This window comes from Oncorhynchus clarkii, chromosome 1 (genome assembly GCF_045791955.1).
Source record: "Oncorhynchus clarkii lewisi isolate Uvic-CL-2024 chromosome 1, UVic_Ocla_1.0, whole genome shotgun sequence".
NCBI lineage: Eukaryota > Metazoa > Chordata > Actinopteri > Salmoniformes > Salmonidae > Oncorhynchus > Oncorhynchus clarkii.
The window spans coordinates 19,588,341-19,605,798 of NC_092147.1; the positions used below are offsets into that span (position 1 = coordinate 19,588,341).

General features: G+C 42.9%; 1 protein-coding gene across 1 annotated transcript in view; it reads right to left on the minus strand.

The window, feature by feature from the left end:
- Positions 1-17,458, minus strand: part of LOC139415575 (neurocan core protein-like) — a gene marked incomplete at its 5' end in the record, with an annotated part of 185,225 nt that overhangs the window by 90,094 nt on the left and 77,673 nt on the right. The window contains one exon of the mRNA XM_071163689.1: positions 12,651-12,767. Within this exon, the coding sequence (XP_071019790.1) occupies positions 12,651-12,767 (117 nt within the window). The remainder of the gene's footprint in view (positions 1-12,650; positions 12,768-17,458) is intronic.

Genomic DNA, 17,458 nt, shown 5'->3' on the forward strand with positions numbered 1-17,458 from the left:
CGGGTCACCTTTATACATTCAAATCTTACATTAGAATGAATTGACAATACTGACGAAGGATCAGCTCCTAGAGAGATATTACAACCTACGGCTGCAAATATTGAGGTGGCTTATTATAATGCTTACCCAATAAAATGCGCTAAATCACCAATTTGGAACATCATTGCGCACATGGTAGATTACACATCATAAAATATACTGAGACACATTATAGACAGTAGCCTACAAGTAGCAAAATATAACTCAATTGATTGAACATGATGAGGCTGGTGTAACCGAAGTGAAATGGCTAGCTAGTTAGTGCGCGCTAATAGCGTTTCAAACGTCACTTGCTCTGAGCCTTGCAGTGGTTGTTTCCCTTGCTCTGCATGGGTAACACTGCTTCGAGGGTGGCTGTTGTCGTTGTGTTCCTGGTTCGAGCCCAGGGAGGAGCGAGGAGAGGGACGGAAGCTATACTGTTACACTGGCAATACTAAAGTGCCTATAAGAACATCCAATAGTCAAAGGTTAATGAAATACAAATGGTATAGAGGGAAATAGTCCTATAATTCCTATAATAACTACAAGCTAAAACTTTACCTGGGAATATTGAAGACTCATGTTAAAAGGAACCACCAGCTTTCATAAGTTCTCATGTTCTGAGCAAGGAACTGAAACATTAGCTTTCTTACATGGCACATATTGCACTTTTACTTTCTACTCCAACACTTTGTTTTTGCATTATTTAAACCAAATTGAACATGTTTCATTATTTACTTGAGGCTAAATTGATTTTATTTATGTATTATATTAAGTTAAAATAAGTGTTCATTCAGTATTGCTGTAATTGTCATTATTACAAAAAAATTAAAAGAAATTGTCCGTTTAATCGGTATCGGCATTGAAAAACCATAATCGGTCGACCTCTAACACACACACACACACACACACACACACACACACACACACACACACAGCATTCCATCTTATTCTCATTCTGCAGGACAGAAAGCATGTCCTCTGCCTCTCATTACACACAGGAGTTCGGAAAGGAGTGAGTGTGAGTTTGTGTGGCAGCAGGCCACTGCAGACTGAGAAGATCCAATCAGGGGTGTGTGAGGCTTGTGATGGCGGGTGATTCGGGTGGATCAGGTGATCACGTCGCCATGAGAGATGAGGGCGAGAGGCAGAGGTAGAGTAATGAGGTGTGGCAGCAGGTGGAGTAAGCCAATCACACTCCTTTAAGAGGCTCAGCGCCCGACACACTCATATCAATCTGACCATCAATCACACAGAACACACTCGCAGGCATGCACACACGCACACGCACACACACAAGCAGGCATGTACACACACGCACACACACAGACACACACATTTTACATTTGCATTTAAGTTATTTAGCACTCTTATCTAGAGCGACTTACAGTAGTGAGTGCATACATTTCTCGTACTGTTCCCCCGTGGGAATCAAACCCACAACCATGCTCTACCAACTGAGCCACGTGGGACACACACTCCAGGGCGAGATTGTGACTGAAAGCCACACAAACCGTCTTGGAAATTACCATTCACTTCTTGAATTAACTGCATTGAAATGGAACTGACCAAAATCCATCTAGGGGCATTATCCTCCTACACCCAGTGCTCCCTTTTCCCACCCCCACAAAGGGCTGTCCTCTGTGGGCTAGTCCTCTCCAGACCCAGGCTCTCTGTTCCACAGCCAGGGGACCAGGTCGGGTTATGGGCTTGGGCTAAGGTTGAATATTTTCCCAGTATTTTACAAATGTTCCACCCCGAGAATAAATCACTTTTCTCCAGGGTAACCTTCTCTGATGCTACCTGAGCCTAATGCTACCTGAGCCTGATGCTACCTGAGCCTGATGCTACCTGAGCCTGATGCAACCTGAGCCTGATGCAACCTGAGCCTGATGCAACCTGAGCCTGATGCTACCTGAGCCTGATGCTACCTGAGCCTGATGCAACCTGAGCCTGATGCTACCTGAGCCTGATGCTACCTGAGCCTGATGCAACCTGAGCCTGATGCTAACTGAGCCTGATGCTACCTGAGCCTGATGCAACCTGAGCCTGATGCAACCTGAGCCTGATGCTACCTGAGCCTGATGCTACCTGAGCCTGATGCAACCTGAGCCTGATGCTACCTGAGCCTGATGCTACCTGAGCCTGATGCTACCTGAGCCTGATGAGACATACATTAAATACATTTTATGAGCCCTACATGAAATACATTGTATGAGCCCTACATGATTGTGCTGTTATCCAATACATGGTATAGGCTACTGTACATTATTATACACGACAGAAAAACAGAAAAGCTATCTTAGGTAAATAAATTAAACTAGCTTCAGTAGGCTAATCTTTTAGAGTGTAAACTGTAATACTGTACTGTATTGTATTATACTATATTATATGGACTGGAATTACGCACATCTTTCAAACCATGATAACGCAAGGAGAGATTCTGGTACAAGTATAGGATAGTAGATGCGATTTTAATTTTGAATTATAATAGGGCCTATTTGTATTATTAATGTTAGCTTACCTCCTCTTTCTCTCTCGATTGTTGCTTCATTCCGTCCTTGCTTTCAACAGTTACATTTGTTTAAGTTTTATTGTTATCAAGCGAAGCTTGATTTTGGAAGAAACTTAGCAAGATAACTATCTTCTAAATGAGCAAACCAAATGCACAACTGCAGAGTATTTAGCACATTTTAGATTGTTACCTTAATAGTTTTAAAATATCTAGCCGGCAAACATGTTGCTGTGAATTCCATATTGTAACTAAACTCCCTGTCTTAGGTCAGTTAGGATCACCACTTTACTTTAAGAATGTGAAATGTCAGAATAATAGTAGAGAAAATAATTTAGTTCAGCTTTTATTTTTTCACATTCCCAGTGGGTCAGATGTTTACATACACATACATTTAGTATTTGGTAGCATTGCCTTTAAATTGTTTAACTTGGGTCAAACGTTTCAGGTAGCCTTCCACAAGCTTCCCACAATAAGTTGGGTGAATTTTGGCCCATTCCTCCTGACGGAGCTGGTGTAACGGAGTCAGGTTACTAGGACTCCTTGCTCGCACACGCTTTTCCAGTTCTGCCCACACATTTTCTATAGGATTGAGGTCAGGGCTTTGTGATGGCCACTCCAATACCTTGACTTTGTTGTCCTTAAGCCATTTCGCCACAACTTTGGAAGTATGCTTGGGATTATTGTCCATTTGGAAGACCCGTTTCTTGAGATGTTGCTTCAATATATCCACATCATTTTCCATCCTCATGATGCCATCTAGTTTGTGAAGTGCACCAGTCCCTCCTGCAGCAAAGAACCCCCATAAAATGTGCTTCATGGTTGGGATGGTGTTCTTCGACTTGCAAGCCTCCCCCATTTTCCTCCAAACATAACGATGGTCATTATGGCCAAACAGTCCTATTTTTGTTTCATCAGACCAGAGGACATTTCTCCAAAAAGTACAATCTTTGTCCCCATGTGCAGTTGCAAACTGTAGTCTGGCTTTTTATGGTGGTTTTGGAGAAGTGGCTTCTTCCTTGTTGAGAGGCCTTTCAGGTTATGTCAATATAGGACTCGTTTTACTGTGGATTTAGATACTTTTGTACCTGTTTCCTCCAGCATCTTCACAAGGTCCTTTCGCACCAAATTACATTCATCTCTAGGAGACAGAACGCGTCTCCTTCCTCAGCGGTATGACGACTGCGTGGTCCCATGATGTTTATACTTGCTTACTATTGTTTGTACAGATGAACATGGTACCTTCAGGTGTTTGGAAATTGCTCCAAGGATGAACCAGACTTGTGGAAGTCTACAATATATTGTAGTTTGGCTGATTTCTTTTAATTTCCCCATGATATCAGGCAAAGAGGCACTGAGTTTGAAGGTAGGCCTTGAAATACATTCATAGGTACCCCTCCAATTGACTCAAATTATGTCAATTAGCCTATCAGAAGCTTCTAAAGCCATGACATCATTTTCTGGAATTTTCCAAGCTGTTTAAAAGCACAGTCAACTTAGTGTATGTAAACTTCTGACCCACTGGAATTGTGATACAGTGAATTATAAGTGAAATAACAAGACATTTGTGGAGTGGTTGAAAAACAAGTTTTAATGACTCCAACTTAAGTGTATGTAAACTTCCGACTTCAACTGTACACCCCAGTATACGGTATACACGGTATACCACCCAAGCCTAGGGCCAATGATATTAATAGCCCTGACTTCATTAATGTTTCAGGCTCAATGATAGGAGCTAGTGTGAGAGGAGACGGATGCACCACAGGGTACATTAGTAACAGACAGGAAGGGTTGGAGGGGAGCTCTAAAGGACTATCTAAACACAATATCCACATTATCACTTCATATAGACTAAAGTACACAACAGTTGCATGCAGCGAGGCAAGAGCAGAGTATGTGTATGTGTGTGTGTGTGTGTGTGGGGGGGGGCAACTAGACAGAGGTGGGCAAGTAGAGAGTGGGGGAAATGAGAGAGAGGGGGAAACTAGAGAGAGGGGGGAAACTGGAGAGCGAGAGGGAGACAAAGAGAGTGAGAAAGGAGGGAGAAAAAATGAGAAGAAAGAGCGTCAGGGGAAAGGAGAGAAAGAGGGAGAAAGAGAGAGAGGTAAGTGGGAGGTACAGGGAAAACTCACAATACAATCACTCTCTCAGAATGAGGACAGAGAGCACGGGAAATGGAAAATGAAATTGTGTACACTCCTGTCAAGCATCAAACTTCCAGGAGGACATTGACATTGCTCAGCGGTGGGACATACAAAGTTGGGATTCAATTTATTTTCTTCAAATTGACCCGGAGGGATGGTAAACCCACATCAGAATTTGTTTGTCAGTTATTTTGTGTGATTGTTTAGGTGTGAAGGGAGAGTAGGGGAAGTTGTCTACATTGCTCAGCTCACTGAGCTGGAAATTTTACTCATTCTCTGCTCTCCTGTATAGTATCAGTAGGAAGGGGAGGATGAGGAAGAAGAGGGCAGGAAGAGGGTGAATGGGAGAAGAAGGAAAAGGGCAGAGGGCCGTCAGAGTGTGTGTCTCTCAGGCCAGATTGCAATGTCAGTCTGCAGCACACAGTTATCTGTTCTCATTTATCAGAAAGAGGGAGAGAGAGAGGAAAGAAGAGAGAGAAATAAAGAGACAGAAAAAGAGAGGGGGAGACGAGAGATAGAGACAAAGAGAAGTCAAAATAATTTCCTCATTATCTGCAGCGTTGACAATCCCCCTTCACTATCCCTGTCCAGAATAACTAAAGACAATCACCCACCTCTTCCTTCACACTTCACTCAACTCTGCTTATGCCCCAGTCCAAACCAATAAAATATTGATTGCATGTAACAATTCCTCTTTCTCTCTCTGCAAGCTAAATAAGTTTGATGGACAGAATCTCAGTGTCTTCCTTAATGCACCAGCGGTCCTTTCTTTTTACACACATCCTTCTTTTAAAAAAGTGACAGCTCACCCAAAATAATTATCCTACTTCTTTTGACCCCTGTTCTGAGATTTTTTGCATTTTCATCTGTACATCCCAAAACAAACCTAATTTGAACAGATAAAGCCGTTACTGTCTAATAACTAAGCTCTGTTTAAAAATCTGCCCAGCAACAAGATCTTAGCTACAGTATACAGCCAAGGAGCAAGACTCCACTGTCTTTGGGAAGTGCGACAGCTTAGTGGATATACACTCCACAAGGCGGACTTCCTCTCTGGGTTGAACACAATGAAAAGAGCCCCCAAAAAACGACTCCACCCACGTGGACACACACGTGTTGATTAACGGAGTGGAGCTTGTAGCGGCCTTTAAGTGTCTGTGACAGTTTGCCATGAGTGTTGCAGATACAAAAATGCCATGACTAGAGCTGATCAGTAGCGGTGCGTGGGTAAAATCACTGGGGAAGCCAAGCCAGAAAAAAGCCATATTGCAACCTATGTGTTGTGATAATTGTGTTGTTTGCTCTATAACCTGTTAGTTCATGTGCTTTGACACCGTGATATATAGGCCTAAAGGCTGAGACACTAAGAAGACACAGTGGCAGAATACATTTGACCACACATTTATTTCATTACAAAACTGGAGAGCAACATCTGTCCGGTGAAGTCCACAAGGCATATTGCATGTAACAAACAGTTACATGACCTACAGCATTGTCAAGCAAGTTAATGTTTCCGACATTTATGGACGAGTTACCGCAATTCGCAAAGAAAACAGGAGCTGCCTCTACTATTCCAGCACCATTTTAACCTCAACATTCAACATCATCAAATCACCTAGTCTAATACAGTGACAATTAAAAGATTCCAAAAACAATTTAGTCCAATCAATATAAGCTAAATATCATGTGGATGTCTATGGTACTGATTTCTGTGTGTGTGTGTGCGTGTGTGAGTAAGTAGAGTTTTTTTCTACGGTTGAAAAGCCAATGCCTCTCTGTCATACACTTCGTTTTTGTTGTCCTAGGCTACCTAGCTAAAATGCTTGAATGCTAGCTTTAATTTAATAGGCAACAATTAGCCAGCTAGTTAACATTAGCCTACTACATCTAGCTACATATGGAACTCCCATCCTCCCAGACCAGAGGCACAATGTATGAATTTATAGTTGGGTCAGAATCACCATTATACTCATTGGCCAAAATGGAGAATTAAGAAAAACAATGGCTAATGTAGTAAAGGGACAATTTTAGCTAGCAAGCCACTGGAGGACAACACAACGAGATGCAACAATTTAAGATTTATTTCTGTCAATGATGTTTGGCTTGATGTGATGTGATTAGTGTGAAGCCAAATCCAAACTGTCTTCCCTTGGCACTTTTTTTTGGTGCGCCAGGACCACTCACAGTTGAGCTCCCTCAGTTAAGTTTGATTTGCCATCATTGTATAATTTTTTATCAAGGGAGGCCAAATGCTCGCTGGCTTCCCTTGCATTCAATGCTACGGGTGGCAACAATATCACAGTGTTTTTGACCAGACAGCATCAGATAGATGGGCTTCACATCTATCACACCTCTCTCTAATGTCAATATTGATTGTCTACTGCTGTTTCTGTTTGTTCTTATCGTTTTATTTCACTGTAGAGCCCCCAGTCCCATTCAACATGTCTTAGATAGCTCCTTTGTCCCACCCCCCACAAATGCGGAGACCTCACCTGGCTTAATTGGTGCCTCCAGGAATGCAACCTCTCTCATCATCACTCAACACCTAGGTTTACCTCCACTGTACTCACATCCTACCATACCCTTGTCTGTTCATAATGGCCTGAATCTATTCTACCACGCCCAGAAATATGCTCATTTTGTTCCCAACGCACTACATGACCAATTCTCATAACCTTTAGCCGTACCCATATCCTAGTCCTCCTCTGTTCCTCTGGTGATGTAGAGGTTAACCCAGGCCCCGTAGCCCCCAGTACTACACCTATTCCACAGGCGCTCTCATTTGTTGACTTCTGTAACTGTAAAAGCCTTGGTTTCATGCATGTTAACATCAGAAGCCTCCCCCCTACGTTTGCTTTAGTCACTGCTTTAGCATACTCTGCCAACCCTGATGTCCTAGCCGTGTCTGAATCCGGCTTAGGAAGGTCACCAAAAATTCTGAAATTTCAATCCCAGACTACAACATTTTCCGTCAAGATAGAACTGCCAAAGGGGGCAATCTACTGCAGAGAGGTGCAATCTACTGCAGAAATAGCCTACAGAGTTCTGTCATACTATCCAGGTCTGTGCCCAAACAGTTCAAACTTATACTTTTAAAAATCCACCTCTCCAGAAATAAGTTATTATAACTTGTAGAACACCCTTAGCCACCAGCTGTGCCCTGGACATCATATGTGAATTGATTGCTCCCCCATCTATCTTCAGAGTTCGTACTGTTAGGTGACCTAAACTGGGATATGCTTAACACCACTGGCCGTCCTACAATCTAAACTAGATTCCCTCAATCTCACACAAATTATGAAGGAGCCTACCAGGTACAACCCTGAATCCGTAAACATGGGCACCCTCATGGATATCATCCTGACCAACTTTCCCTCTAAATAAACCTCTGCTGTCTTCAACCAGGATCTCAGCGATCACTGCCTCATTGCCTGCGTTCGTAATGGGTCCACATTCAAACAACCCCCCCTCAACACTGTCAAATGCTCCCTAAAACACTTCAGCGATCAGGCCATTCTAATCAACCTGGCCCAGGTATCCTGGAAGGATATTGACCTCATCCCGTCAGTAGAGGATGCCTGGTTGTTCTTTAAAAGTGCAATCCTCACCATCTTAAATAAGCATGCCCCTTTCAAAAAATGTATAACTAAGAACAGATATAGCCCTTGGTTCACTCCAGACTTGACTGCCCTTGACCAGCACAAAAACATCCGGTGGCGTACTGCATTAGCATCGAATAGCCCCCGCGATATGCAACCTTTCAGGGAAGTCAGGAACCAATACACACAGTCAGTTAGGAAAGCAAAGGCTAGCATTTTCAAACAGACATTTGCATCCTGTAGCACTAATTCCAAAATGTTCTGGGACACTGTAAAGTCCATAGAGAATAAGAGCACCTCCTCCCAGCTGAGGCTAGGAAACACTGTCACCACCGACAAATCTACGATAATTGAGAATTTCAATAAGCATTTTTCTACGACTGGCCTTGCTTTCCACCTGGATACCCCTATCCCGGCCAACACCCCCCACAGCCACTCGACTTCCTATTTCACAACAAAGCCTCCTTCACTCATGCTGCCAAACATACCCTCGTAAAACTGACTATCCTACCGATCTTTGACTTCTGCGACGTCATTTACAAAATAGAATCCAACACTCTACTCAGCAAATTGGATGTAGTCTATCACAGTGCCATCCGCTTAGTCATTAAGCCCCATATACTACCCACCACTGCAACCTGTTTGCTCTCGTTGGCTGGCCCTCGCTACATATTTGTCACCAAACCCACTGGCTCCAGGTCATCTATAAGTCTTTGCTAGGTAAAGCCCCACCTTATCTCAGCTCACAGGTCACCACAGCAACACCCACCCGTAGCATGGACTCCAGCAGGTATATTTCACTGGTCACCCCCAAAGCCAACACCTACTTTTGCCGCCTTTCCTTCCAGTTCTCTGCTGCCAATGACTGGAACGAATTGCAAAAATCACTGAAGCTGGAGACGTCGCCCTCACTAACTTTAAGCATCAGCTGTCAGAGCAGCTTACCGATCACTGCACCTGTACACAGCCCATCTGTAAATGTTGCTCTTTTGCACCCCAGTATCTCTCCCTGTACATCATCATCTGCACAGCTATCACTCCAGTGTTAATTGCTAAATTGTAATTATTTCACTACTATGGCCTATTTATTGCCTTACCTCCCTAATCTTACTACATTTGCACACACTGTATATAGACGTTCTATTGTGTTATTGACTGTACGTATGTTTATCCCATGTGTAACTCTGTGTTGTTGTTTGTGTCGCACTGCTTTGCTTTATCTTGGCCAGGTCGCAGTTGTAAATGAGAACTTGTTCTCAACTGGCCAACTGGTTAAATAAAGGTGAAATAAAAAAAAATACAAAAATAGATGCCACTGGAGCTGACATGATTCCTTGTCAGAGAGAGCCTCCATGCCTGTCCTACACAATAGATTTATATTAGAAAGTTCCACATTGTATACTGTATGCATTTTTACAGGTGTTGGACTTTACTATTAGTCTAAGCATTTAAAGGTACCGACCCCCACTGATAGTCTACCTATTGTCTACACACAGTTATATTGGAAACCAATAGAATATTTATAAGATTTATGTACAGTATATAGGGTGTTATGGCCCTTTCCCCCTTGGGAAACTCCCACCTGACACCCCACCTGACCCCGTGTCTCCCCAAGTCCTCAACCCTTCCTCCTTCTCTCTCTCCCCGCAGAGCGATTCTCCCCTCATCTCATTCATGTTTGAGCGACCCAGCAGAAACGGAGCCCATGGATTACGCAGATCCTCTAAACGCCACATCCCCAATAGGCTCTGGGGATAATCTCTGAGCAGCTTCAGCTTCTCCAGCTGCAATTCAACAGCCCTGTTTCGAGTGAATCATAATTTCTCCCATTGTAGTATGCAGAGGGAAATACAATTGTATTATTGCAGTGTATGTGGCTCTGCCTCGCTTGGTAGTAATAAAGTAATGATGCATGATAATGACCATGAAGAATCACTGATAAAGACTCAATCACACAGAGCAGGAGAAGCAAATGGAAGTTCTAGTGTACAAATGGAGTTCTAGTACAAATGGAGTTCTAGTGTACAAATGGACTTCTAGTGTACAAATGGAAGTTCTAGTGTACAAATGGAGTTCTAGTGTACAAATGGAGTTCTAGTGTACAAATGGAGTTCGAGTGTACAGGCGGTTTGGAAAATAATCCTGCAGCAACAGGAAATGTGAAATATTATGTGGATTATAATTAGGTAAATAAAGTCTGACATTAGAAACTTTAGAATCCTTTTTAAACCTCGAACACAGGAAAATTCTCAGCAACAGAAGAGTGATCAAATTAAGATCTGACATCTGTAGAGAAAAGGTAACGTTAGAACAAGAAGTGTGTGTAGAAAAATTTCACTACACCCACCACAACATCTGCTAAACACGTGTATGTGACCAATAACATTTGATTTGAAGAGAGAAACCTAGAAAGCAAAGAAAGAAAAAGACAAAAAGAAGACAATCCTCTCATCCTCAACTGGAGAGAACGTGGTGTTGAGTCATTACAAATGTGGTCAAGGGTTTGCAGTAATATGCAATTAACCTGATTGCCTTTGGCTGTAATTAATATGTCAGAGACCACAGACAGACAGACAGACACCCTATCTGCTGCAGACACAAGCTGCAGGAAACGAGCAGCAGCCAAAGCCAATTACCATCCACAGTCCTGCAGGAGGTTTTCAAACTGAGCACAAAACAAGCCAATAACCATACACAGAATGAACCGACAACATGAAATGCATATTGGAGAAATATTATTCTACATTTTAAAATCTCAAAATGAATCCCTTTTGTTTTTATTGCCAGAAACAATGAGGAATATCTGTTTTATATGATTAATATTGACATACACAATATGGTCTATGTCACAACAGATTCTAAGAGATCCCAAACTAGCATTACAAATCATATGTTATTCATCGTTTAACATGCATTTATCAGGACTTATTGACGTGGCTGTAGTGTTGATTAATCACTGATGCCTTTAGCCGATATTAGTTAAGGATTATCCCCAAATCGAAGACTGCCGCCCTCAGACAGTCATGGTGTGTGTGTGTGTGTGTGTGTGTGTGTGTGTGTGTGTGGTCAGTAGATGGCTGATTGATAATCAATACCTCCCCTCTTAACCTCTGACCCCTCCTCTGTGACTCCTCTACATAAGCAGTGACCTGGGAAAAGCAATCCCTCCCCATTGACTTTGCATTTCTCCTCTCCCATACACAACAGTGTCACACAGCTCCAACCTTTAATCTCATCCTCAAGTCCTCACTGAGCTCCTATCCCATCAGTGCAGACATCTGTCCATCTTCTACAGTCACAGCTCTCACTGCAGTACAGAACACCACGGCACGGTGCAACTAAGACTCGCTCCTTCACACACATACACACGCTACTGTATCACTTTTCCCAACCATTATTACCCTACACCCTTGACTGAGCCCATGTTCTCTTCACAGTCACACACACCACAGTGTGACACAGCACTGTGAGTGTGCAGCAGGGTACAGCCTAGCTCAGTGCTGACTGGCTCAGTCTCTTATCACACAGCCCAGTGGAGAGATGAGCTGCCTGGCAGCCTGCCAGTGAGAGAGTCACAAACATTCAGCATCTTACTGTCACAGACTGCTGGCTCTGCCTGGTCTTACAAAGCACACTCACAGCAACCCCAGTCACACACATTCACTGTTAGAGTCTCACCTCTGAGCACGGAAAACAGACACCCACTGCACATGCACACGCACACAAACACACACGCGCAACTCAGAAAACACCATACAGACAAAGTACACACACCTCTGAAAACACCACACACCCTCCCCATTCACACTCTCTTTCACAGACTGCCGCCTCATCCTCACCTCTGCAGGCAGGGAACAGCAAGAAACAGGAACCTGGGCACAGCAGGACCATGCAGCTAAACTTCCTCATGCAATAACTGACTGTGCCAAAGGGTCATGAAATGTACTGTAGCAAAGTCTGACTCCATTCAAACGCATTGAGAACAACTTGTACCACATCTGTACCACCTATACTGGACATGTACTGTACCATTCATGTGAGGCATTTTACTGTGTGCTGATTATGCTAGTCAGTTACAGTTAAACAGCACACTCTGTGAAGCAACTTCAGATTTTTGACTATAATACTCTATCTCAACTCCTCCTCCACATTTACTGGATTGGTTGAACAGCGCAGAAGAGAACCTCCCCCTACAGGACCAGAAATAAAGCCCGCTCAGGTGCTTCTTGTACGCTTGCAACGTTAGGTTAGTTAAACAGTAACACTGAAATGAGTTGAAATGGATGTGAGAACAAAGGGATGGGACAGAGCCAGTCCTTCTGAAGGTCTTAACCTCTGCCCTTTCTTTTGTGAACTTTAACCCCTGACCCCACTCACCGATCTCACAGCTCTCTCCGGAGTAGCCCTGGGGGCAGTAGCAGCTGTAACCGTCGCCCTCCTGCAGACAGCTGCCACCATGCAGACAGGGGCTGGTCTGACATGGGTTGTCCTCAGCTGCAGAATGGAGACATGGCAGGCGGGTTAACCGAGGGACTCACATATATATACATCACTATAGTTTTGGCAAGTCAGTTAGGACATCTACTTTGTGCATGACACATGTCATTTTCCCAACAATTGTTTCCAAACAGATTATTTAACTTATAATTCCCTGTAGGCTAATTTACATTATTTGAGTCAATTGGAGGAGTACCTGTGGATGTATTTCAATACTTCCAAAGTTGTGGCAAAATGGCTTACGGAAAACAAAGTCAAGGCATTGGAGTGGCCATCACAAAACCCTGACCTCAATCCTATAGAAAATGTGTGTGCAGAACTGAAAAAGCGTGTGCGAGCAAGGAGGCCTACAAACCTGACTCAGTTACCCCAACTCTGTCAGGAGGAAGGGGCCACAATTCACCCAGCTTATTGTGTGAAGCTTGTGGAAAGTTACCCAAAACGTTTTACCCAAGTTAAACAATTTAATCATCCTACCCCCTCCTTTTTCGAACATTCTGTTAAAAATTGCGCAACATTTCAGCGTCCTGCTACTCATGCCAGGAATATAGTATATGCATATGATTAGTATGTGTGGATAGAAAACACTCTGAAGTTTCTAAAACTGGTTAAATCACGGCTGTGACTATAACAGAGCGTGTGTTTCATCGAAAAGCGCAAGAAAAACTGGTCACTGAAAGCTGAAAAAAGTATCCATGCGCCCCTTTCATGAATTGTTTAAAGGAAACCAAATTTAATATGGTCACGGATGCAATTCCTACAGCTTCCACACGATGTCGCCAAAAACGTAATTTTCATTGACAAAAATCCTTTGAGACATTACCTATAGATCCGTCATTCCATCCAGCCTACAACAATCGATTTTGGAAGATTGAAAAATGGACATTGTTTTCTTGAGTAGCTGCTATTGAATACAGATCGCCAAGTGATCAATTTGATCGCTTATTAACGTTTACAAATACCTAAAGTTGGGTTACAAAAGTAGGTTGAAGTGTTTTGTCAAAGAATATAGGCAACTTATATACTTTTTAAAAATGACGTTGCGTGTTGGAAGAGAGCTTTTTTCCTGAAGCAGACAGGCTATACAAATGGATATTTTGGGCATACTTGGACGGATTTAATCGGGAAAAAGACCAATTTGTGATGTTTATGGGACATATAGGAGTGCCAACAAAGAATATCATCAAAGGTAATGAATGTTTTATATTTTATTTCTGCGTTTTTGTGTAGCGCCGGCTACGCTAACTCTTTTGTTTACGTCCCCTTCAGGTATAGTGGGGGTGTTGCATGCTATCAGATAATAGCTTCTCATGCTTTTGCCGAAAAGCATTTTAAAAATCTGACTTGTTGGCTAGATTCACAACGAGTGTAGCTTTAATTCAATACCCTGCATGTGTATTTTAATGAACGTTTGAGTTTTAACGAGTACATTTAGCATTTAGCGTAGCGCATTTGCATTTCCAGGTGCCTACTTGAGACATCTGCGTCTCAAGTAGGATCAAGATGTTAAAGGCTACCAATACTAATTGAGTGTATGTAAACTTCTGACCCACTGGGAATGTGATGAAAGAAATTAAAGCTGAAATAAATCATTCTCTCTACTATTATTCTGACATTTCACATTCTTAAAATAAAGTGTCGATCCTAACTGACCCGAGACAGGGAATTTTTACTAGGATTAAATGTCAGGAATTGTGAAAAACTGAGTTTAAATGTATTTGGCTAAGGTGTATGTAAACTTCTGACTTCAACTGTACACACACACAGCACACACACACAGACATACACAAACTGTGAACAGATGACTTAGCCTGGGTATTATAATGCTGGAGAACAGATGACTTAGCCTGGGTATTATAACGCTGGAAAACAATGACTTAGCCTGGGTATTATAATGCTGGAGAACAGATGACTTAGCCTGGGTATTATAATGCCGGAGAACAGATGAGTTAGCCTTGGTATTATAACGCTGGAGAAGAGATGAGTTAGCCTGGGTATTATAATGCTGGATAACAGATGACTTAGCCTGGGTATTATAACGCTGGAGAACAGATGAGTTAGCCTGGGTATTATAATGCTGGAGAACAGATGAGTTAGCCTGGGTATTATAACGCTGGAGAAGAGATGAGTTAGCCTGGGTATTATAACGCTGGAGAACAGATGAGTTAGCCTGGGTATTATAACGCTGGAGAAGAGATGAGTTAGCCTGGGTATTATAGTGCTGGAGAACAGATGCAGTGCATTAGATGCCCTGTCAGATTGTGTCTTTGCCTGGAAACCTATCTGGATTGGCTAATAAAACCACACTTAATCTAGCAAGCTCTCCACACAGCCACGAAACAAGCTTTAACACCTACAGCTGTGCAACCGTCCTTGTCAAACCCCAGCGCTGTCCTTATAATTACGACTTAATCTCCTCTATCTCACCATTTATCTCCAAAACATTTCCCTTGAAGAACAGCGCTTGGAGTTATAGCCTTGCGAAATAAAACGTGTTTATTACCTTGCAACGACTCAGTAATGTACCATAAAAAGAGGCGGCCACGAGTGTGCCTGACTGGATAATGATCAGGTAATTTATGAGGACCCGGCTCATCAGAGGGACGTGGGCGGGCAGGCGGGGTAGGCGCCACACATTGTCCTCCCCCCTGTCGAGCATCCGTCATGATAAACAGTGGGCAGACAGACAGAGCAGCAGCCAATCTGTCACCTTGTAGAAAGTCAGACACACTGCCGGGTTTTCTTGTCTGTCTGTCTGTCTGTCTGTCTGTCTGTCTGTCTGTCTGTCTCTCTCTCTCTCTCTCTCTCTCTCTCTCTCTCTCTCTCTCTCTCTCTCTCTCTCTCTCTCTCTCGCTCTCTCTCTTTCACTCTCTGTCTCTCTTTATCTCTAACTCTCTCTCTCTCTCTCTCTCGCTCTCTCTCACTCTCTGTCTCTCTTTATCTCTCTCTCTTTTTCTCTCTCTCTTTCTCTCTCGTTCTCTCTGTCTTTCTCTCTCGTGGTCTCCTGTCGCTCTCTCTCTCTTGAACAGAGAGGAGGGTGTGACTGAGAGAGTGAAGTACTCTATGAGGACCTGTCAGATAGATTGTCTATCTATCTTCACTATTGTTTCTCAATGTAAAGCTTTTCAATAGCTAAAGGTTATATCAGAGAAAGCCACAGAGGCATGGAATGGTTTTCTTTTAGTTGGGGAAGGATTAGGTATTGTACATCCTTCTTATACCAACATAATTGAAGAGAAACACACCTCTGGCAGTGGCTTGTTTAGCCCTGCTTGGGATGGTGAGCGTGGCAGTGTGTTTGGTGAACAAATCCAATCCATTGGTTATGTGCTGGTTAACATGTGTGTGTGGGTGTGGGTGTGTGTGTGTGTGTGTGTGTGTGTGTGTGTGTGTGTGTGTGTGTGTGTGTGTGTGTGTGTGTGTGTGTGTGTGTGTGTGTACATTTGACTATACTCATGAGCACCAAAGGTTCTCAAGAATAGTAAACCAGCTAAGTCCTCACTTGTAAAAAGCCTATTTGTGACTCACCACCTGGATTCGGTCTTATCTAGCAAAATTTTAAATTGTGTTTTTTACATTGGATAAAAGTAGAGACTCATACCTACGACATTGCATATCATACACTGCATTTGAGGAACAATGGGAAAGTAATTCTGCTTTGAAAGTTGATAAACTTGTAAGCTCACTTTTGAGAAAATCGCCTTTGAATGTTTTGGTATCTTGTGAAGAGCTCTTCTTTGTCTACATACATTCAGCCAAACAGTTGTATTTTTGTTTCATCAGACCAGAGGACATTTCTCCAAAAAGTACGATCTTTGTCCCCATGTGCAGTTGCAAACCGTAGTCTGGCTTTTTTATGGCGGTTTTGGAGCAGTGGCTTCTTCCTTGCTGAGCGGCTTTTCAGGTTATGTCGATATAGGACTCGTTTTACTGTGGCTTTAGTTACTTTTGTACCTGTTTCCTCCAGCATCTTCACAAGGTCCTTTGCTGTTGTTCTGAGATTGATTTGACCTTCTTGCACCAAAGCACCTTCATCTCTAGGAGACAGAACGCGTCTCCTTCCTGAGCGGTATGACCGCTGCGTGGTCCAAAGGATGAACCAGACTTGTGGAAGTCTACAATTTATTTTCTGAGGCACAGTCAACTCAGTGTATGTAATCTGACCCACTGGAATTGTGATACAGTGAATTATGAGTGAAATAATCTGTCTGTTTACAATTGTTGGAAAAATGACATGCACAAAGTAGATGTCTGAACCGAGTTGCCAAAACTATAGTTTCTTAACAAGAAATGTGTGGAGTGGTTGAAAAATGAGTTTTAATGACTCCAACCTAAGTGTATGTAAACTTCCGACTTCAACTGATGTGAGAGAGTCTTAATGTGTGTGTGTGAGAGACACAGTGTATGTGTGTGTATGTGAGAGAGTCGTAATGTGTGTGTGTGTGTGTGTGTGTGTGTGTGTGTGTGCGCGTGTGCGTGTGTGTGAGAGAGTGCCTTTGTGCCTGTATTTCTGTGTATGCTTGTGTGAGTGTGAGTCTAACTCGCTCCAGGCTGGTGAGATACAGAGGTGTGTGTGTGTGTGTGTGTGTGTGTGTGTGTGTGTGTGTGTGTGTGTGTGTGTGTGTGTGTGTGTGTGTCTAACTCACTCCAGGCTGGTGAGATATAGAGGTGTGTGTGTGTGTGTGTGT